The following is a 24,398-nucleotide window of genomic DNA, read 5'->3' on the forward strand; positions in this document are numbered from 1 at the left end:
GATTCTATTGTTGGTTTCCCCTTTTCTAGTCGGAATTCTTTCTAGAAAGACATCGAAGATTACGGGAGGGACCACGATTAACTTGCCAACATCCTAAGTGAAAGTGATCTTTTGTCGACCGAACCAGATTCGATCTTCTGATATCCATATTTTCAATCCGCGTTGTTAACCACTACGATTAGGATAAGAATGAAATGTTGGAAATAAAACTTGAAAATGAAACCAATATCTTTTCTTTTTTTTTTTTTTTTTTTTTTTGAGTTCTGGAGTTTATTTTTATGTAGACGTCGATTTTAACATTTAATAATGGCCGAACAAACACTCACGGTGTTACCAGGGCCGGCCTTAGGTAATTGGAAGCCTTGGGCGAAGTAAATTTGATGGCCGCAAATGAAATAGAAAATTAGAAAATAAATACCGAAAAAATAAAATTGCGTAATTTATTAAAAAAAAAAACTACCTGTATTTATATCTAAGTCCACAAATAACTTAAATTCATACAAACATATTAGTGCAGATGTCATAAACCTTCACCAAAAATCAACTTTTCGTGCTTCTTTTTTATTATTAATTTCAACTTGAAAAAATTTCTTTCACCCGATTCAAAAGTTTTACTCATGTCCAGGTAACCTACATCTAAAATTTCAAGTGTTTAGACCCGCGAAGTGGCGGAGGAGTTTGGTAGAGTCTGCAAAGGTCAACTCTGTACACTTTGAACTCTTTCCAGCCAAATTTTCGTCCAAGAACTGATTAAAAAGCTTGCTGCATGTCTGAATACCCTTTTTGTAAATTTTCAAAATTTTAGACTCAAAATTGGCTGAATAGTTTGCTAGAGACCGCAATGGTTAAATCTTTTGAACTTTTACCACTTGGTAGATAAATTTTCGGCCAAAAGCCGATTAAAAAGCTCGCCCTATATCTGAATAAACTTTATGCGAAATTTCAAATGTTTAGACCAAAAATTAACTAAGAGGTAAAATCTTTTTTTTTTTTTTAACTTTGACCCGAATATTGAGCCCTTAACATTTATTGTTTTGGGCTCGAATCAAATTAAAAAGTTTGATCCATGTCCAAAGAATCTACATCTAACATTTCAAGTGTTTATACTCCCAAATTGGTGGAGGAATTCGGTAGAGTTTTCAAAGGTCAGATTGTTTAACTTTGACTCCTTGACAGCTCAATATCTGGCCGAAACCGGATTAAAAAGATTTTCCCAAATCTCAATACCCCTTATGTCAAATTTCAAATCGGAGACCGAAAATTTACAGAGTAATTTGGTAGGGAAATGTACACACACATGCACACACACGCACACACACGCACACACACATAATTAAATTAGCATTATGTATATAATTTTTTTTTCTTATGCGAGGTCCCCACTAATAGGAGGCATACGCGGCTGCCTAGTTTGCTTATGCCTAAATCCGGCTGTGATGTTACCCTGAAAAAGGGGGGTAGGAATCCGAGGTACTACTCTTCTCGTTTGGAATCTTATTTTTGTCCTTGCAAGGAACGGACACTCAGAGGATATCAATTCTTATAGAGTAGGTTTCCAGTGTTGGTGGAAAATTCCGAGCCAGTCCCGCAAATTTCCAGAACAGCTTACGATTAGAAAGTCAGTTTTTCTTTTAGGATTAAAAAAAAAAACTTCGAAAGGATGGGGCTATTTTTTTTTTTTTTTTAATTTTTACACAACCTAATTCTAATCGAATCCACCCCTTCGCATTGCTTAGTGTCGTCTTTCCTTTATACATATTTTAAGTCGGTTTTTAATGTAGAGAACTCCTCAAAAGAGAAACTCTGGATGTTTAACACATTGGATGTTATTATCACCACGTTTCGGCCGATGTAATATCTGTCCTTCTTCAGTGGCGTCTTGTCGAACTCGATATGTTTATGTTGAACTCAGAAATCTGTATGGAATTTCAAACGGAGAATTAATCCACAGTGTAGTTTGCTCTCGTTTCGTCAGCCATGATCGGATAGAAACCTCAAGTAATTCGTTATAATGGTTGTAGTTATGATGATAATGATGATGATGATTTCAAAATAAATACTCGCTTCCTTTATACTGTAAAAAAAAATCATAATTGCCAGCTAAATAGACTTTTAATACATAAATTTATCAACTTATCCACAGTAGAATTTTGTTCTATCATTGTTGCTATGCGACAAGATGGAAAAAATGGCTTTACCGATGATGCATGAATTAAAATAACTGTTTCGATTATCGATTATCGGTAATTGTCGGGGATTTTCTGAGACAAAACTAAATTAAGATCACTTCCAGACTTTTACACTAAAGTTCTATAAATTTTAAAGAAAATCTGTTCAGCCGTTTCAGGGTATATAAGGAACGAACTTTCTCACATACAGAGACAAAGTTGCATTTATATGATTGTAGAGATAGAGATCCAAATCCTTATTATTAATATTTTATTTATTTATTTAAAAACAAATTAATTACGAAGAACAGATTGGCTTTCTCGACATATTTTAGATCCTTATTATTATTTTATTCACTTATTTCTCACCATATTTTATGGTGAGAAATTTTCATGTGTGTGTGTGTGTGTGTGTGTGTGTGTGTGTGTGTGTGTGTGTGTGAGTTCAGATGACAAATTAATAAGATTGGACATGCTTTATTTCAGGTTTTATAATCAGACACAATATTCACATTTGTAAGATAAACCACGGTAAATACTTTACTTTTATTATTTTTTTTTGTTTTCTTGCAGTCATGGCTAAGGGAAATGTTCAACGAGAAAAATGGAGCAACTGGCTGGATTTTTTCTTTTCTCTCCTTGGTTACATGGTCGGCTTGGGTAATATCTGGCGATTTCCATACCTCTGCTACAAGAATGGAGGAGGTAAGTTCGTTTTTTTTTATTTTTTATTTTTTTGTTATTTTTTTTAAAATTCTTTTTACTTATTTAGAAACAATATCAAAATATGCTTTTAATTGCTGTATGAAAGAAATTATTGGAAATTTATTAAACAAACAGAATTGAAAAAGGGAATAAAGCCCCATTTTCATTTCCGGAGTGACGTCATTGAAGAGTTCGAATAAAGGGAGATATTTTATAATTGACTATTCGTATTATTAAGAGTTTATATGCTTCAAATTTGTATTAGGGAATGAATTATTGAATAATTGTTAAATAGTACACAAATTATTAATAGGGCTATGACAACAGCATATTCTTTTCATTGTTTTGACTCTCGAGTATATATCCGACACAGTAAGACACAAATAATCAACTGAAAACCACATCACTCTACATACAAACATATAAGATATCAATGGATATACCTCCGAATCAAAACAAGGAAAAGAATATGCTGTTGTCATAGCCCTAATTATTACACATGCCGGATTTTTTATAAAACGCAGCCGAATGAAATCAAGTCTTTAAACATGAGCCGAAGAAAAATCCTACAGTTCAGAAACCAACCCACATACAAAAATCCTACAGTTCAGAAACCAACCCACATACAACTAGGTACACAAAAGATTAAGAGAAATGGGATCACTTCAGAGGGAAAATCCTTTCGATACCAATCGATTACCTATCATCTTCTCTGCGAATAAATATCCGAATATTCCATTAAAGTTCTCCTTTACGTCTCGAAGTAACTTGAGTTAATAAATAAATTGAGAATGTACTTTTCCTCTCCCTAAATTGACCATTAAAATATGTTGTAGCATATCTTTCTTGTGGTCTCTTGGTCTTACTGGATTCTAGGAAGAATTCGTCTAGTCTGGTGGAGTATCCAGCTTCGTGCTGTTACTTGAGGTAACATAACTTGGGGAAGATGCATCATTCCTCGTAAAATCCAGTATTTGTTAGATCTTATTTGAGCCGCGAATATTACGTTATTTTGAATATTTAGTCAGAGTTTACTTGTAGGGGGAAGCATTCCTATGTCAGGTTGTCGTGAGAGATGTTAGACATTTGACATTCGAGTGTCTAGTACGCATTCAAGTTTTGTTCATAAATGTGCTGTTTTGTTTGTGCTGATCTAGCTGTATTTTAAAGCCTTTTTTTCATCCTTGGCTTTCCTCTCCCACAACATCATTTGTTCTAACGCCGAATGTTACTTGAACAATCCTTTTATTCTTCATCTACCGCATTTGTCAACTTACATTATGTTTTCTACTTCCATCTAAAAAATTTTGTTCTTGTTCTTATGGTTTCTTGTGTACCGTTTCTTCTTTATCCGTCGTTATACTCCTTTGCCATCATTTAAAAAAAATCACATTTGCTCTTTTTTAGTGTTTTGATTTGGGAATGCAATTTTCTTTCGCATCCAGACTTCGTTGATCCACTTTTTGTCTGGGATTTCGTCTTGTTAGTATCAAGTTGATTCTAGCATCGATCATGTAGTTCGAGGCTATAATATTTCCTGTTAAGTTATCGAGATATCTTTGTAAGAAAATACCAAGGTATCAAGCAGTAGATGCATATTTATGGAGTACAATATCAACAGAGAAACAAAGAGGACATTTTGATTTTGTGTGAGAAAAGTCTGTTATCCTCTGCTTTTTCTTTTAGTTCAGTGCTGGGAATATTAATTGGAATAGGTATCGAGAATCCAAAATATCGAAACATTTTAAAGTATCGGAATCGAGTTTGTTACCCTTTCCTGTTTCTTTATTTACTTTCTCCCCATATTTTCTTCTTTTTTTTAACCTTTATTCGCCATACATTGAATTTCTACTCCTTTTTCTATGGGTTTCTGTAGTTCATGCAGTTTCATTATAGTCGAAAATTTTACCAAAGAAGGTGATGACAATAACTTCCATATCCAGTTAATAAGTGTCCTTGGATGAATATTCTGACTATATGAGGATGTAAATATCTTTTACTTGTATCTTTTCATGACTTGTTGCACTTTAGGCCAGGAGTCTCCAAAGTCTTCGAAAGGGAGGCATATTGCTGACTTTTTAATTAGTTTTATTATTATTAATATTAGTTTTAGTATTATTCGTTTTCTCATCATTATTATTATTATCATCATTATTATTAATTTTATCATTATTATTATTTATAATTGTTTTTATTTTATTATAATTATTATCATTATTATTAATATTATTATTATTATTATTATTATTATTAATATTAATATTATTATCATTATTATCATCATTATTATCATTATTATTATGATTAATATTATTATTATTATTATTATTATTATTATTATAATCATCATTATTATTAATATTATAATCATTATTATTTATAATTGTTTTTATTTTACTTTAGTAGTAGATTTACTATTAGTTTAATTATTATTATTATTATTATTAATATTATTATTATCATTATTATTATAATTATTATCAGCATTATTATCATTATTATTATTATCATTATCATCATCATCATTATTATTATTATTATTATTATTAGTAGTAGTAGTAGTAGTAGTAGTAGTAGTAGTAGTAGTAGTAGTAGTAGTAGTATCGGGCCACAAGTTCTCCTGTACGTTATCATCAGTGGTTGCTCACTGTAGATAAGCAGTGGTGTCCCATGGAATATGAGTAACAGGACGTCTCCGTGAATGTCACAGATTTCATGCATTCTTCAACTAACTATTTCTTCATTAGAGGAATTGTTGCAAATTAAGAGATTAATATCATAATGTTACTGTTAACATCATCCAAAACACGTATAAGCATCCCCATTTTTTAGATCAAGGTTATTCTACTATCAGTAAAAACTAGAATCAACAACATATTCGCTAATGAACAAATGCTCATAACATTACTAACAGATATAACACTTTATAACGCAGTGGCTATAATAAATGTTAAATTTGAATATAATGACAGAAATGATAAAGGTTAAAGCTGAATATAATGACAGAAATAATAAATGTTAAATTTGAATATAATGACAGAAATGATAAATGTTAAATTTGAATATAATGACAGACATGATAAATGTTAAATTCGAATATAATGACAGACATGATGAACGTTAAATTTGAATATAATAATAGAAATGATAAACGTTAAATTTGAATATAATGCCAGAAATGATAAATGTTTAATTTTAATATAATGAAGAAATGAAAAACGTTAAATTTGAATATAATGACAGAAATAATAAACGTTAAAGTTGAATATAATGACAAAAGTGATTAATGTTAAATTTGACAATAATGACAGAAATCCTAAATGTTAAATTTGAATATAATGATAGAAATTATGAATGTTAAGGTTGAATATAATTACATAAATGATATATGTAAAATATGAATATAATTACAGAAATGATAAATGTTAAATTGGATACAATGACAGAAATGATAAATGTTACACTTGACTATAATGACAGAAATGATAAATGTTAAAGTTGGATATAATGACAGAAATGGTAAACTTTACATTTGAATATATCGACATAAATGTGAAACGTTGAAGTTGAATATAATGAAAGAAATGATGAACGTTAAATATAAATATAATGACAGAAATAATGAAGTTAAATTAGACTATACTGACAGAAATGATAAATGTTAAATTTGAATATAATGACAGAAATGATGAATGTTAAAGTTGAATATAATGACAGAAATTGATAATGTTAAATTTGAATATAATGACAGAAATGATAAATGTAAAAGTTGAATATAATGACAAATATGATAAACGTTAAAGTTGAATATTATGATAGAAATAATAAATGTTAAATTTGAATATAATGGCAGAAATTATAAATGTTTAAGTTGAATATAATGACAAAAATAATAAATGTTAAATTTGAATATAATGAGAGAAATGATAAACGGTAAAGTTGGATATAATGATAGAAATAATAAACGTTAAAGTTAAATATAATGACAGAAATGATAAACATTAAATATGAATATAATGACAAAAATGATGAACGTTACATTTTTATATCATGACAGAAATGATAAATGTTAAAGTTTAATACAATGACAGAAAGGATAAACGTTACATTTGAATATAATGACATAAATGTTAAACGTTAAAGTTGAATATAATGAAACAAATGATGAACGTTTTATATAAATATAATGACTGAAATAATAAACGTTAAATTTGACTATAATGACAGAAATTATAAATGTGAAATTTGAATATAATGACAGAAATGATGAATGTTAAAGTTGACTATAATGACAGAAATGATTAATGTTTAATTTGAATATAATGACAGAAATGATGTTAAGTTTTGTAAACTGACAGAAATGATAACGTTTAATTTGAATATAATGACAGAAATGATAAATTTTAAATTTGAATATAATGACAGAAATGATAAATTTTAAATTTGAATCTAATGACAGAAATGAAAAACGTTAAAGTTGAATATAATGACAGAAAAGATAAACGTTGAAGTTAAATTAAATGACAGAAATTAAAAATGTTAACTTTGAATATAATGACAGAAATGATAAATGTTAAAGTTGGGTAGAATGACAGAAATTATAAATGTTAAAATTGAATATAATGACAAAAATTATAAATGATAGAGTTGGATATAATTACAGAAATGAAAAATTTTAAATTTGAATATAATGACAGAAATGAAAAACGTAAAAGTAGAATATAATGACAGACAAAATAAATGTTAAATTTGAATATAATGACGGAATTGATAAACTTTTAGGTTGGATATAATGATAGAAATAATAAACGTTACAGTTGAATATAATGACAGAAATGATTAATGTTAAAGTTGGATATAATGATAGGCATAATAAACGTTTCAGTTTAATATAATGACAGAAATGATAAACGTGAAATATTAATATAATGAAAGACATGATGAACGTTAAATTTCAATATAATGACAGAAATGATAAACCTTTAAGTTGAATATAATGACAGAAATAATAAATCAAAAATTTGAATATAATGAAAGAACTGATGAACGTTTAACATAAATATAATGACAGAAATAATAAATGTTTAATTTGAATATAATGACAGAAATTATACATGTTAAATTTGAATATAATGACAGAAATGATTAATGTTAAAGTTGAATATAATGACAGAAATGATAAATGTTAAATTTTTGTATAATGACAGAAATGATAACGTTTAATTTGAATATGATGACAGAAAGGATAAATGTTAAATTTTAATATAATGACAGAAATGATAAACGTTAAACTTTAATATAATTACAGAAAAGATAAACGTTGAAGTTAAATAAAATGACAGAAATTAAAAATGTTTAATTTGAATATAATGAGAGAAATGATATATGTTAAAAGTGGATATAATGACAGAAATGATAAATGTTAAAGTTGAATATAATGACAGAAATGATAAATGTAAAAGTTGGATATAATGACAGAAATGATAAATGTTAAAATTGAATATAATGACAGAAATGATAAATGTAAAAGTTGGATATAATGACAGAAATAGTAACGTTAAAGTTGAATATAATGACAGTAATGATGTACGTTAAATATGAATATAATGGCAGAAATAATAAACGATAAAGTTGAATATAATGACAAAATTGATAAATGGTTAATTTGAATATAATGAGAGCAATGATACACGTTAAGGTTGAATAGAATGACATAAATGATAAATGTAAAATTTGAATATATTGACTGAAAGGATAAATGTTAAATTTGAGTATAAAAACAGAAATGATAAATGTTTAAGTTGAATATATTGACAGAAATGATAAATGTTAAAGTTTAATATAATGACAGAAAAGATAAACGTTACATTTGAATATAATGACATAAATGTTTAACGTTAAAGTTGAATATAATGAAAGAAATGATGAACGTTTAATATAAATATAATGACAGAAATAATAAACGTTAAATTTGACTATAATGACAGAAATTATAAATGTGAAATTTGAATATAATGACAGAAATGATGAATGTTAAAGTTGACTATAATGACAGAAATGATTAATGTTAAATTTGAATATAATGACAGAAATGATAAATGTTAAGTTTTGTATATTGACAGAAATGATAACGTTTAATTTGAATATAATGACAGAAATGATAAATTTTAAATTTGAATATAATGACAGAAATTAAAAACGTTAAAGTTTAATATAATGACAGAAAAGATAAACGTTGAAGTTAAATAAAATGACAGAAATTAAAAATGTTAAATTGGAATATAATGACAGAAATGATAAATGTTAAAGTTGAGTATAATGACAGAAATGATAAATGTTAAAATTGAATATAATGACAAAAATTATAAATGATAGAGTTGGATATAATTACAGAAATGAAAAATTTTAAATTTGAATATAATGACAGAAATGATAAACGTTAAAGTAGAATATTATGACAGACAAAATAAATGTTAAATTTGAATATAATGACGGAATTGATAAACTTTTAGGTTGGATATAATGATAGAAATAATAAACGTTACAGTTGAATATAATGACAGAAATGATAAATGTTAAAGTTGGATATAATGATAGACATAATAAACGTTTCAGTTTAATATAATGACAGAAATGATAAACGTGAAATATTAATATAATGAAAGACATGATGATCGTTAAATTTCAATATAATGACAGAAATGATAAACCTTTAAGTTGAATATAATGACAGAAATGATAAATCTAAAATTTGAATAAATTGACAAAAATGAAAAATATTAAAGTTTAATATAATGACGGCAATAATAAACGTTAAATTTGAATATAATGACCGAAATTATAAACGTTAAAGTTTAATATAATGACAGAAATGATAAATGTTAAATTTGAATACATTGACGGAAATGATGAAAGTTTAATTTAAATATACTGACAGAAATTATGAATGTTAAATTTGAATATAATGACAGAAATTATAAACGTAAAATTTTAATATAATGACAGAAATTATAAATGTTAAAGTTGACGATACTGACAGAAATTATAAATGTTAAAGTTGAATATAATGACAGAAATGGTAAACGTTAAATATGTATATAATGACAGAAGTGATAAACATAAAATTTGAATATATAATATAATGACAGAAATTATAAACGTTAAGTTGAATACAATGACCCAAATTATAAGTGTTTAAGTTTAATATAATGACAGAAATGATAAATGTTAAAGTTAAAGTTAAATATAATGACAGAAAGGATAAACGTTAAAGCTGAGTATAATGACAGAAAGGATAAACGTAAAAGTTTAATATAATGACAGAAATAATAAATGTTAAATTTGAATATAATGACAGAAATGATAAATGTTAAAGTTAAATATAATGACAGAAAGGATAAAAGTTTAAGTTGAGTATAATGGTAGAAAGGTTAAAAGTTAAATTTGAGTATAATGACAGAAATGATAAATGTTAAATTTGAATATAATGACAGAAATGATAAATTTTTAATTTGAATATAATGACAGAACTAATACACGTCGAATTGGAATATAATGACAGAAATGATAAACGTTTACGTTGAAAATAATGGCAGAGATGATAAACGGATAAGTTGAATATAATGACAGAAATGATAAACGGTAAAGTTGAATATCATGACTTAAATGATAAACTTAAAGTTGAATATAATGACAGAAACGATAAATGTGAAATTTGAATATAATGACAGAACGATAAACGTTTAAGTTGAATATAATGGCAGACACTTTAAATATTAAATTTGAATATAATGAACGAAATGATAAATATTAAATTCCAATCAAATAAAAGAAATGATAAATGTTATAAGGTGAATATAATGATGATGAACGTTTAAGTTTGCAATGATAAATGTTAAATTTGAATATAATGACACAAATGATAAACGTTAAATTTGATTATAATGACAGAAATGATAAACGTTGAGGATGAATAAAATGACACAAATGATAAATGTTAAATTTGAATATAATGACAGAAATGATAAATGTTAAATTTGAATATAATAACAGAAATTATAACCGTTAAATTTTAATATAATAAAAGGAATGATAAATGTTAAATTTGAATATTATAACAGAAACAATAAATGTTAAATTTGAATATAATGACAGGAATGATAAATGTTAAAGTTGAATATAATGACAGAAATAATAAACGTTGTATTTTTATATAATGACAGAAATGATAAATGTTAAAGTTGAATATATTTTAAGAAATTAAAAGTGTTTAAGTTGAATATAATGACAGAAATTATGAATTTTAAATTCGAATATAATGACAGAAATTATAAATGTTAAAGTTGAATATAATGACAGAAATGATAAACGTTAAAGTTCAATATAATGACAGAGATGATAGACGTGTAAGTTTGATATAATGACAGAAATGATAAATGTTTAATTTGAATATAATGACAGAAATGATAAATGTAAAAATTGAATATAATTACAGAAATTATAAATGTTAGTGTTCAATATAATGAAAGACATGATAAACGTTAAATTTGAATATAATGACAGAAATGATACACGTTAAATTTGAATATAACGACAGAAATTATAAATGTAAAAGTTAAATATAATGACACAAATGATAAACGTTAAATTTGAATATAATGACCGAAATGATAAATGTAAAAATTTGAATATAATGAGAGAAATAATAAATGTTAAATTTTAATACAATGACAGAAATGATAAATGTTATAGTTGAATACAATGACCGAAATAATAAATGTTAAATTTGAATATAATGACAGAAATGATAAACGTTGAAGATGAATATAATGACAAAAATGATAAATGTTAAAGTTGAATATAATGACAGAAATGAAAGATGTTAAATTGGAATATAATGACAGAAATGATAAACGTTTAAGTTGAATATAATGACAAAAATGGTAACGTAAAATTAGAAATATAATGACAGAAATGATAAATTTTAACTTTGAATATAATAACAGAAATGATAAACGTTAAAGTTGAATATAATGACAGAAATGATAAACGTTAAAGTTGAATATAATGACAGAAACAATAACGGTTACAGATAAATATAATGACAGAAACGATAAATGTAAAAGTTGAACGTAATGACAGAAATAATAAATGTTTAATTTCAATATAATGACAGAAATGATTAATGTGACTTTTGAGTATAATGACATTAATAATAAATGTTAAATTTCAATATAATGACAGAAATGATAAAATTTAAAGTCCAATATACTGACAGAAATGATAAATGTAAAAGTGGAATATAATGACAGAAATTATGAACGTTAAAGTTGAATTTAATGACGGAAATGATAAACCTTAAATTTGAATATAATGACAGAAAATATAAACGTTACATTTGAATAACATGACAATATTGATAAATGTTACAGTTTAATATAATGACAGAAATGATAAATGTTAAATTTGTAATATAATGACAGAAATGATAAACGTTAAAGTTGAATATAATTTCAGAAATTATAAGTGTTGAAGTTGAATATAATGACAGAAATTATAAATTTAAAATTCCAATATAATGACAGAAATTATAAATGTAAAAGTTGAATATAATGACAGAAATAATAAACGTTAAAGTTCAATATAATGACAGAGATGATGGACGTGTAAGCTTAATATAATGAGAGATATGATAAATGTTTAATTTGAATATAATGACAGAAGTGATTAATGTTAATTTTTAATATAATGACAGAAATGATAAATGTAAAAATTGAATATAATGACAGAAATGATAAATTTTAAGTTCAATATAATAACAGAAATGATAAATTTTAAAGTTGAATATAATGACAGATATGATAAACGTTAAATTTAAATATAATGACAGTAATGATAAATGTAAAAATTGAATATAATGACAGAAATCATAAATGTTAAATATTAATATAATGACGGAAATTATAAACGTTAAATTTGAATATAATTACAGAAATAATAAATTTTAAATTTGAATATAATGACAGAAATTATAAATGTAAAAGTTGAATATAATGACAGAAATAATTAATGTAAATTTTTAATATAATGACAGAAATAATAAACATTGAAGAAGAATAAAATGGCAGAAATGATAATTGTCAAAGTTGAATATTATGACAGAAATTGAAAACGCTACATTTGAATATAATGACAGAAGTCATAAATGCTAAAGTGGAATATAATTATAAAAATGATAAATGTTAAATTTGGATATAATGACAGAAATGATAAATGTTAAATTTGAATATAATGATAGAAATGATAAATGTTAAATTTGAATATAATGACAGAAATGATAAATGTTGAAGTTGAATATAATGACAGAAATGATAAACGTTAAATTTGAATATAATGACAGAAATGATAAACGTTAAAGTTGAATATAATGACAGAAATGATAAACGTTAAAGTTGAATATAATGACAGAAATGATAAACGTTAAAGTTGAATATAATGACAGAAATGATTAACGTTACATTTGAATAAAATGACAGAAATGATAAACGTAAAATTTGAATATAATGACAGAAATGATAAACGTTAAATTGGAATATAATGACAGAAATGATAAACGTTAAATTTGAATATAATGACAGAAATGATAAATGTTTAAGTTTAATATAATGACAGAAATGATACACGTTAAATTTGAATATAACGACATAAATTATAAATGTAATAGTTAAATATAATGACACAAATGATAAACGTTAAATTTGAATATAATGACCGAAATGATAAATGTAAAAATTTGAATATAATGAGAGAAATAATAAATGTTAAATTTTAATACAATGACAGAAATGATAAATGTTATAGTTGAATACAATGACCGAAATAATAAATGTTAAATTTTAATATAATGACAGAAATGATAAACGTTGAAGATGAATATAATGACAAAAATGATAAATGTTAAATTTGAATATAATGACAGAAATGATAAATGTTAAAGTTAAATATAATGACAGAAAGGATAAAAGTTTTAGTTGAGTATAATGGTAGAAAGGTTAAAAGTTAAATTTGAGTATAATGACAGAAATGATAAATGTTAAATTTGAATATAATGACAGAAATGATAAATTTTAAATTTGAATATAATGACAGAACTAATACACGTCGAATTGGAATATAATGACAGAAATGATAAACGTTTACGTTGAAAATAATGGCAGAGATGATAAACGGATAAGTTGAATATTATGACAGAAATGATAAACGGTAAAGTTGAATATCATGACTTAAATGATAAACTTAAAGTTGAATATAATGACAGAAACGATAAATGTGAAATTTGAATATAATGACAGAACGATAAACGTTTAAGTTGAATATAATGGCAGACACTTTAAATATTAAATTTGAATATAATGAACGAAATGATAAATATTAAATTCCAATCAAATAAAAGAAATGATAAATGTTATAAGGTGAATATAATGATGATGAACGTTTAAGTTTGAAATGATAAATGTTAAATTTGAATATAATGACACAAATGATAAACGTTAAATTTGATTATAACGACAGAAATGATAAACGTTGAGGATGAATAAAATGACACAAATGATAAATGTTAAATTTGAATATAATGACAGAAATGATAAATGTTAAATTTGAATATAATAACAGAAATTATAACCGTTAAATTTTAATATAATAAAAGGAATGATAAATGTTAAATTTGAATATTATAACAGAAACAATAAATGTTAAATTTGAATATAATGACAGGAATGATAAATGTTAAAGTTAAATATAATGACAGAAATAATAAACGTTGTATTTTTATATAATGACAGAAATGATAAATGTTAAAGTTGAATATATTTTAAGAAATTAAAAGTGTTTAAGTTGAATATAATGACAGAAATTATGAATTTTAAATTCGAATATAATGACAGAAATTATAAATGTTAAAGTTGAATATAATGACAGAAATGATAAACGTTAAAGTTCAATATAATGACAGAGATGATAGACGTGTAAGTTTGATATAATGACAGAAATGATAAATGTTTAATTTGAATATAATGACAGAAATGATAAATGTAAAAATTGAATATAATTACAGAAATTATAAATGTTAGTGTTCAATATAATGAAAGACATGATAAACGTTAAATTTGAATATAATGACAGAAATGATACACGTTAAATTTGAATATAACGACAGAAATTATAAATGTAAAAGTTAAATATAATGACACAAATGATAAACGTTAAATTTGAATATAATGACCGAAATGATAAATGTAAAAATTTGAATATAATGAGAGAAATAATAAATGTTAAATTTTAATACAATGACAGAAATGATAAATGTTATAGTTGAATACAATGACCGAAATAATAAATGTTAAATTTGAATATAATGACAGAAATGATAAACGTTGAAGATGAATATAATGACAAAAATGATAAATGTTAAAGTTGAATATAATGACAGAAATGAAAGATGTTAAATTGGAATATAATGACAGAAATGATAAACGTTTAAGTTGAATATAATGACAAAAATGGTAACGTAAAATTAGAAATATAATGACAGAAATGATAAATTTTAACTTTGAATATAATAACAGAAATGATAAACGTTAAAGTTGAATATAATGACAGAAATGATAAACGTTAAAGTTGAATATAATGACAGAAACAATAACGGTTACAGATAAATATAATGACAGAAACGATAAATGTAAAAGTTGAACGTAATGACAGAAATAATAAATGTTTAATTTCAATATAATGACAGAAATGATTAATGTGACTTTTGAGTATAATGACATGAATAATAAATGTTAAATTTCAATATAATGACAGAAATGATAAAATTTAATGTCCAATATACTGACAGAAATGATAAATGTAAAAGTGGAATATAATGACAGAAATTATGAAGGTTAAAGTTGAATTTAATGACGGAAATGATAAACCTTAAATTTGAATATAATGACAGAAAATATAAACGTTACATTTGAATAACATGACAATATTGATAAATGTTACAGTTTAATATAATGACAGAAATGATAAATGTTAAATTTGTAATATAATGACAGAAATGATAAACGTTAAAGTTGAATATAATTTCAGAAATTATAAGTGTTGAAGTTGAATATAATGACAGAAATTATAAATTTAAAATTCCAATATAATGACAGAAATTATAAATGTAAAAGTTGAATATAATGACAGAAATAATAAACGTTAAAGTTCAATATAATGACAGAGATGATGGACGTGTAAGCTTAATATAATGAGAGATATGATAAATGTTTAATTTGAATATAATGACAGAAGTGATTAATGTTAATTTTTAATATAATGACAGAAATGATAAATGTAAAAATTGAATATAATGACAGAAATGATAAATTTTAAGTTCAATATAATAACAGAAATGATAAATTTTAAAGTTGAATATAATGACAGATATGATAAACGTTAAATTTAAATATAATGACAGTAATGATAAATGTGAAAATTGAATATAATGACAGAAATCATAAATGTTAAATATTAATATAATGACGGAAATTATAAACGTTAAATTTGAATATAATTACAGAAATAATAAATTTTAAATTTGAATATAATGACAGAAATTATAAATGTAAAAGTTGAATATAATGACAGAAATAATTAATGTAAATTTTTAATATAATGACAGAAATAATAAACATTGAAGAAGAATAAAATGGCAGAAATGATAATTGTCAAAGTTTAATATTATGACAGAAATTGAAAACGCTACATTTGAATATAATGACAGAAGTCATAAATGCTAAAGTGGAATATAATTATAAAAATGATAAATGTTAAATTTGGATATAATGACAGAAATGATAAATGTTAAATTTGAATATAATGATAGAAATGATAAATGTTGAAGTTGAATATAATGACAGAAATGATAAATGTTGAAGTTGAATATAATGACAGAAATGATAAACGTTAAATTTGAATATAATGACAGAAATGATAAACGTTAAAGTTGAATATAATGACAGAAATGATAAACGTTAAAGTTGAATATAATGACAGAAATGATTAACGTTACATTTGAATAAAATGACAGAAATGATAAACGTCAAATTTGAATATAATGACAGAAATGATAAACGTTAAATTGGAATATAATGACAGAAATGATAAACGTTAAATTTGAATATAATGACAGAAATGATAAATGTTTAAGTTTAATATAATGACAGAAATGATAAACGTTAAATTTGAATATAATGACAGAAATGATAAATGTTGAAGTTGAATATAATGACAGAAATGATAAACGTTAAACTTGTATATAATGACAGAAATGATAAACGTTCAAGTTGAATATAATGACAGAAATGATAAACGTTAAAGTTAAATATAATGACAGAAATTATAAACGTTTAATTTGAATATAATGACAGAAATGATAAACGTTCAAGTTGAATATAATGACAGAAATGATAAACGTTAAATTGTAATATAATGACAGAAATTATAAACGTTAAATTTGAATATAATGACAGAAATGATAAAGGTTTAAGTTGAATATAATGACAGAAATGATAAATATTAAATCGTAATATGATGACAGAAATGATAAATGTTAAAGTTGAATATAAATACAGAAATAATAAATGTTAAATTTGAATATAATGACAGAAATGATAAACGTTGAAGTAGAATACAATGACACAAATGGTAAATGTAAAAGTTTAATATAATGACAGAAATTATAAATGTTATGGTTGAATATAATGACAGAAATGATAAATGTTAAAGTTTAATATAATGATAGAAATGATAAATGTTAAATTTGAATATAATGACAGAAATTATAAATGTTAAAGTTGAATATAATGACAGAAAGGATAAACGTGTAAGTTGAATATTAAGACGGAAATGATAAATGTTAAATTTGAATATAATGACAGAAATGAGATATGTATCAAAAGAAAAAATAGAAAACAAAGAACTATTTGGTTTACACACCCGGTTAGTCAGTAGGATAAATACAAAAGTTGATTATATATTTCTTAATCCATCCATCAATATCCATTCAACCATTCATATTCATTCATCCATCCATTAATCTATCAATCCATCAATCCATCGATTCATATTCATCCATCTATCCATTCATATTCATCTATCCATCCATCCATCCATCCATCAATCCATCAATCCATTCTTCCATCCATCCATCCATCCATCCATATCCATCCATATCCATCCATTCGTATTCATCCATCCATCCATCCATATCCATCCATATCCATCCATTCGTATTCATCCATCCATCCATACATATCCATCCATTTATATCCGTCCATCCGTCAATTCATTCATTCATCCATCCATCCATAACCATCCATTCATATTCATCCATCCATCCACCATCCATCCATCCATCCATCTCCATCCATTCATATTTATCCACCATGCATCCATCCATATCCATCCATTCATATTTATTTATTCGTCCATTCATATCCATTTATCCATCAATCCATTAATCCATCCATCCATCCATCCATCCACCCATCCATCTCCATCCATTCATATGCATCCATCCATCCATCTATTCATATTCATCCATCCATCCATTCATATTAATCCATCCATCCATCTATCCTTATCCATTCATATCCATCAATCCATTCATCCATCCATCCGTCAATCCGTCAATCCATCCATCCACCATCCATCCATCCATCCATCCATCCATCCATCCATCCATCTCCATCCATTCATATTCATCCATCCATCCACCATCCATCCATCCATCTATCCATCCATCTCCATCCATTCATATTCATTCATCCATCCATTCATATCCATTCATCCATCAATCCATTAATCCATTAATCCATCCATCCATCCATTCATATTCATCCATCCATCTATTCATATTCATCCATCCATCTATTCATATTCATCCATCCATCCATCCATCTATCTCTATCCATTCATATCCATTTATCCATTCATCCATCCGTCAATCCGTCAATCCATCAATCCATCCATATCCATCCATTCATATTCATCCATCCATCCATCCATATCCATCCATTCATATCCATCCATCCGTCAATCCGTCAATCCATCCATCCACCATCCATATCCATCCATTCATATTCATCCATCCATCCATCCATATCCATCCCTATCCATTCATATTCATCCATCCATCCATCCATATCCATCCATCCATCCATCCATCCGAATAATATTAAAAATGTTTATGCTTTGTTTCATTTCTTCAACAGGTGCATTCTTGGTCCCTTATTTCACCTTTTTGTTCCTTGCTGCTGTTCCACTGATGTTTATGGAGTTATCGTATTCACAGTATTGTAATTTTGGATCCATTAAAGTTTGGGTTATGTGCCCTTTGTTTAAAGGTCAGTTTATAATTGTCATTTTACCTTTTTTGTAACCCCGAAAAATTTAATTCTCAAAGAATCCGACAAAAAGTAGTTATTTGAATGGAGAAGTGAGTGACGGATAGGAGGTCAGAAATTAACCCTTAGTTAACGGACATTCGCAGAACCGCGTGAATCCTTGAAGAAAGAAAAAAATCCTTTTTCAGCTAATAGTACAAGCAGGCGTACAGCATAATCACGTTGACATACTGGTTCCCATTTAATCACCGAAGTTAAGCAACGTTGAACCTGGCCAGTACTAAAATGGGTGATTATTTGGGAATTCCAGGTGCTGTATGCCCTCTTCGCTTATCTCGGCAAATTTTTCAGTCGTCCTGGACTTCTCCTTGCCACTGGACTCAAGCAGTGTCGATTCATGAGGACGTGTGGTTGGAGATTGCGCCACCCTTGCTTCACAATTACACCGTCTCATTTAACAGTATCCAATTGTGTACACATGCAAATTAATGGCGTACGTTGTTCACCAATGAGCGACCTACAAAATTATGCTTGTCTTTTCTTTTCTACATTTTCTGCTGTCATTTTACAGCTTAAGCAAACACGATGTCGTTTGCGATAGTGATGATTTCTATTACACCCTCCCCCTCCTGATATCACTATCACATAAATAGCAGAGAGATGCTGATCGCCTTCGACGTATACTTCTTTGTGGAATTGGGGGTGTCATTTCCTCGTTTCCATCTTCCTCATCATTACCGTCATCGCCACCGGCACGTTCCAGAATTTCCACTTCTGATTCGGTAAACAGCATTTCTGAGCTCATTCGATGGGGCAGCAGAGGATCATGGTCATCCTGGAATTTTACGTTTTCTTCCTCATTGTCATTGTGTTTTCATTAACGTAGATGTCATCAATGTAAGCTGAAGTAGCTTTCACTGTGGTCTCATCTTGCATAAAAACAGTTTTAATGATATTAATGTCATTATTAAGGGTGCTACGTTGAGGCCAATACCTAAGCGTATCAAACAGTGTCGTTTTCTCTTGATTATCCCTGTCTGAAATGGCTACAGACTTATGGACTCGTATCTATAAGTAGGTTCTCTTCAAAACCAGTAGTGCTATATTACTTCCTTTCTGATGCCACTCTCGTAGTTTAGCAGCGCACACATCTGCATTCCCGGTAAATCACGGGTTGAATTTTGTGTTTAGTCGGTTTCTCAATAGCCATGTGCGGAATTAATCTTTTACTTGGTCCTAAACGTTCTTGTGGGTATGGTATTAACCAGCCGTTATCTATCCACAGCTGAAGTTCTTCGTATGCAGCCCGATTCTTGTTAGAAACTGCATACTCTGGAATGGTACTGCATAACCGATCTGGCGGTTCGATCATGGTCCATTTCCACCTCGCAGTCCAGGCCTTTTCTTTATCGTTAAACGTAGCAAAGTCCTTTTCCTAAATATAAATAGCTGCACATACTTCTTTCCCTCTACCAATCATTATACCTTCGGCTACTTTCTCAATGCAGATGGTGGCAGTCCCTATACTACGACATGCTTGGGATAAGCTATTAATGGTTATGGCCTCCACTTGTTGCTTCCTCCATGCCCGACAGCGATTTGCGGTTACTATAGACCGGGAACATCCTTGCTTTTCGGTTATTTCCCTTTATAACAACATCTAAAACTAACCTTATATCTTTACATCATAAGCACTCTGATCCTCGTCTGGCATCAATTGAAATGAATGACTCTCGTCTTATGGGAGTTCCATGTTTTGACAAGCTTCTAGGTTTGTCCTTTATTTCTTATTTGAGATCGAATGTACATCAAATCTGTTGCCAAATCTGCTGAAAAATCGTGGGGTTGTTACACCGCTCCAGTAGATATCTCACTGCTGATGCACTTCTATATCTGTATAAGAGGCAAGTACATCCAATGATGGAGTACTGTTGCACATCTGAACAGGAGCTGCTGGAAACACTTATCCTGCCTTGGCAGAGTTCAAAATAGACTTCGTTGCCAAGTGGGGGATTCCGTTTTCTATTCCCTGCCACCTCTTTCCCAAAGAAGAGACGTTGCAAGCCTGTCTCTGCGTTATCGTTATGGTTATGGCAAGTGATCGTCTGAGCTCGAATTTATATCCCCTCTGACTTTCACCAAAACACTCGTCTAGCTGAGACCTCTATCAATAATTTCCCTTACTGTTCATCTGTGTCTAAACTTAAACGTAGATTTCATGAACAAAGGGTCTTTCTTAGAACTGCTCGCCTGTGGAACTCTGTTCCGTGACCCTGCTTTCGACCTTACGACAATATGATCGTCTTCAAGTCCAAAGTAAACAAGTTCTTGATGAGCTGTCCCCTTAAGTAATCCAATTTTACAAAATTTCCATTACTAAGTATTACTTTGAGATTTTCCCATTGACTACTGTACACTTATTATCCTTTATCCTCGAGTGGCCTTCAGGTGTTGATAAGTAGTGACTATTTTGTAATAAAAAAGAAGAAAATTGTGACTTTACAATTAAGTAGATAACTTATTGTTGAAATTAACGAAAAAGTAAGTAGTTATAGTTTTTTTTTAATGAAAACTCCATTTTTCGGTTGTCGGATTTCGCTACAATAACGAAGAAGTATCTAGATTTTCATATGACGATTTTCTTTAGAGTGCCTAGATTTGGATACCCAGCTTTTGTTTAAGATGTTTATATATATATATATATATATATATATATATATATATATATATATATATATATATATATATCAAATTACTTTTAATTGCTCACTTTTTATATCTTGGCAGGTATTGGTTACGGCATCGTTATACTTATTACTTTCGTCTCCATATACTACACAACTATTATAGCCTGGTCCCTTTATTATCTCTATAATTCTATGTTCCCTGTTTTGCCGTGGAGACACTGCAGTAATACATGGAATACGCCAGCGTGTTACGAGACTGTAGTGAACCCGAATCGAAGTCGGTTCACCAGTCAATCCGATAATGAAACCCAGATTGGAAATTTAACACAACTCATCAATTCCAACAGTTCGAATTTTGGCCAGAATCCAGTTTCAGCATCGGAAGAATTTTGGAAGTAAGTTCGATTATATACATTACACACACGCGTGTATATATATATATATATATATATATATATATATATATATATATATATATATATATATATATAAGCGAGTCGAATATATGTGTCTATATGTTGTTTTTTCAGAATATAAATTTACTGACTAACATGGGTACCCAGCGTTGCCTGGGTTGACAGGAAGTTCCGTTTGAAACACACCTTTATACTAATCATTTTCATCATGGGCAACGTGGATACTCCCACAACAAAAATAAAAGAACGGATGAAAACACGTGAATGTAATCGCCCCAAAAAAAAAGAAGTATGTGATATCCTCTCCACCAGATATTTCAGCAGAAGGGCTTCAAAGAGAAGAAAGTATTCTCAAGATATTGAGCACTGGAAAGACCTTCCCCAAAAAAATAATTAAAAAATATTTCATTACAACTTTTGTTTCAATAAAAATAGCAGCGAATGCCCGTGCGATCGTAAAAAAAGAAAAAAAAGATCTACCAAAAATTACTTCCAAAAACAATTAAATTAAATTTTTCGTCATTTTATATTTCTAATGTAACTCCCTAACCCACAAATAAATTTGTCATATTTTTGGGTTCGTCCTGTTTATAAAATTGCTAGGTGAAAGTACAGAATGGTTTCATAAAATTAATCAAGTTATTGTATGGTGGAGTGACTCTTCATATTTACCTTTTTCTCTAACATATAAAAACGGTTACTTAAAAATTAAGAATAAGCGAAAAAAAATTTCCTCCGAATTAAAAATAAAAATAATAATTCAGCTTACAAGGATATTTCGAAATGAAAACAAATCTATTATAGAACATATTTAATAACGTGCTCCTCCGTTTAAAACAATTTATCAATTAAACTATCAGAGTTATTTCCCCTTTCGTTTCTAGTTTGAAAATTAAAGGATTTCAGATTCATATAAAATAAGTTAAATCAAATATAAATTGAAATTTAAATAAACTAAATAATTAAAAAAAAAATAATTAGTACAGTTAAAACAAAGCTATTATGTCGAATAAGTAATATCATCAAGCTAATTATTTAAATAAATTTAATTTAATGTGATATGCTAATGACTGTACCTTAATCAATGTAGATGTGGTTTGAAGAATGCTAGATATAGAAATTATGTATAAAATGTAATATCTCCATTGACAGAAGTATCCTATCATAGGCGTTAATATTTTTTGACCAGGAGAGGTGTACACACATATGACCTTTTTGGTCATTGGGAGTTGTACACACAGACACACGAACGCCACTATATATATATATATATATATATATATATATATATATATATATATATACAGAAAGTTAACATGGAACAAGTCATCGGTACCGTCGGTTTCAAACCACCTGATAATATATATATATATATATATATATATATATATATATATATATATATATATATAGTTATGTTTTTGTTTTTTTTTGGAAAGAAAGGAATCCAGCAGGGAAAAAAATTCCGAAAAAGGCGAACAATGAGAAGGTAAATAAATTAATATATATATAATTATTATTATTATTTCACTTTTTCCATTTTTGAACCAGATGCCTTCGGTGGCAAAAAATTTTTTTACGTCGCCTGATAAATGACTTTTGCTTTCTTGCAAACCAATTTGTCCGAAACATTAGTATGGTCAGTGTATCGACTATCTAATATTCATCTATATGAATAAAAATATTATGTATATATATATATATATATATATATATATATATATATATATATATATATATATATATATATATAGAGAGAGAGAGAGAGAGAGAGAGAGAGGGGGGGATTTGAATAATATTGGGCGAAATGCTATTATTATTCCTCGTTGAGGTAATTTATTTTCAGTTTTAATCTGGACTAGAAGGCCGCCTGGCGTTGCCCAATCGTAATATACGCTTAAATATGATATTTTAATTCATGCAGATTATGTATTTATTATTATAGAGATAATTCGCGATCGATTATTTCATTGAACCTTATGT

The 24,398-nt window shown here is 27.2% G+C and overlaps 1 protein-coding gene and 1 pseudogene across 1 annotated transcript in view; both read left to right on the top strand.

The window, feature by feature from the left end:
• The window catches only part of LOC145258194 (sodium- and chloride-dependent GABA transporter 1-like), a 69,116-nt gene that overhangs the window by 12,841 nt on the left and 31,877 nt on the right, over positions 1 to 24,398 (top strand). Inside the window, exons 2-4 of the mRNA XM_080116086.1 lie at positions 2,742 to 2,873; positions 19,181 to 19,312; positions 22,100 to 22,394. Of these exons, the coding sequence (XP_079972212.1) occupies positions 2,742 to 2,873; positions 19,181 to 19,312; positions 22,100 to 22,394 (559 nt within the window). The remainder of the gene's footprint in view (positions 1 to 2,741; positions 2,874 to 19,180; positions 19,313 to 22,099; positions 22,395 to 24,398) is intronic.
• Positions 19,517 to 19,634, top strand: LOC145258589 (5S ribosomal RNA; annotated as a pseudogene).

This window comes from Euprymna scolopes, chromosome 33 (assembly GCF_053919585.1).
Source record: "Euprymna scolopes isolate OS-2025 chromosome 33, ASM5391958v1, whole genome shotgun sequence".
Classification (NCBI taxonomy): domain Eukaryota; kingdom Metazoa; phylum Mollusca; class Cephalopoda; order Sepiida; family Sepiolidae; genus Euprymna; species Euprymna scolopes.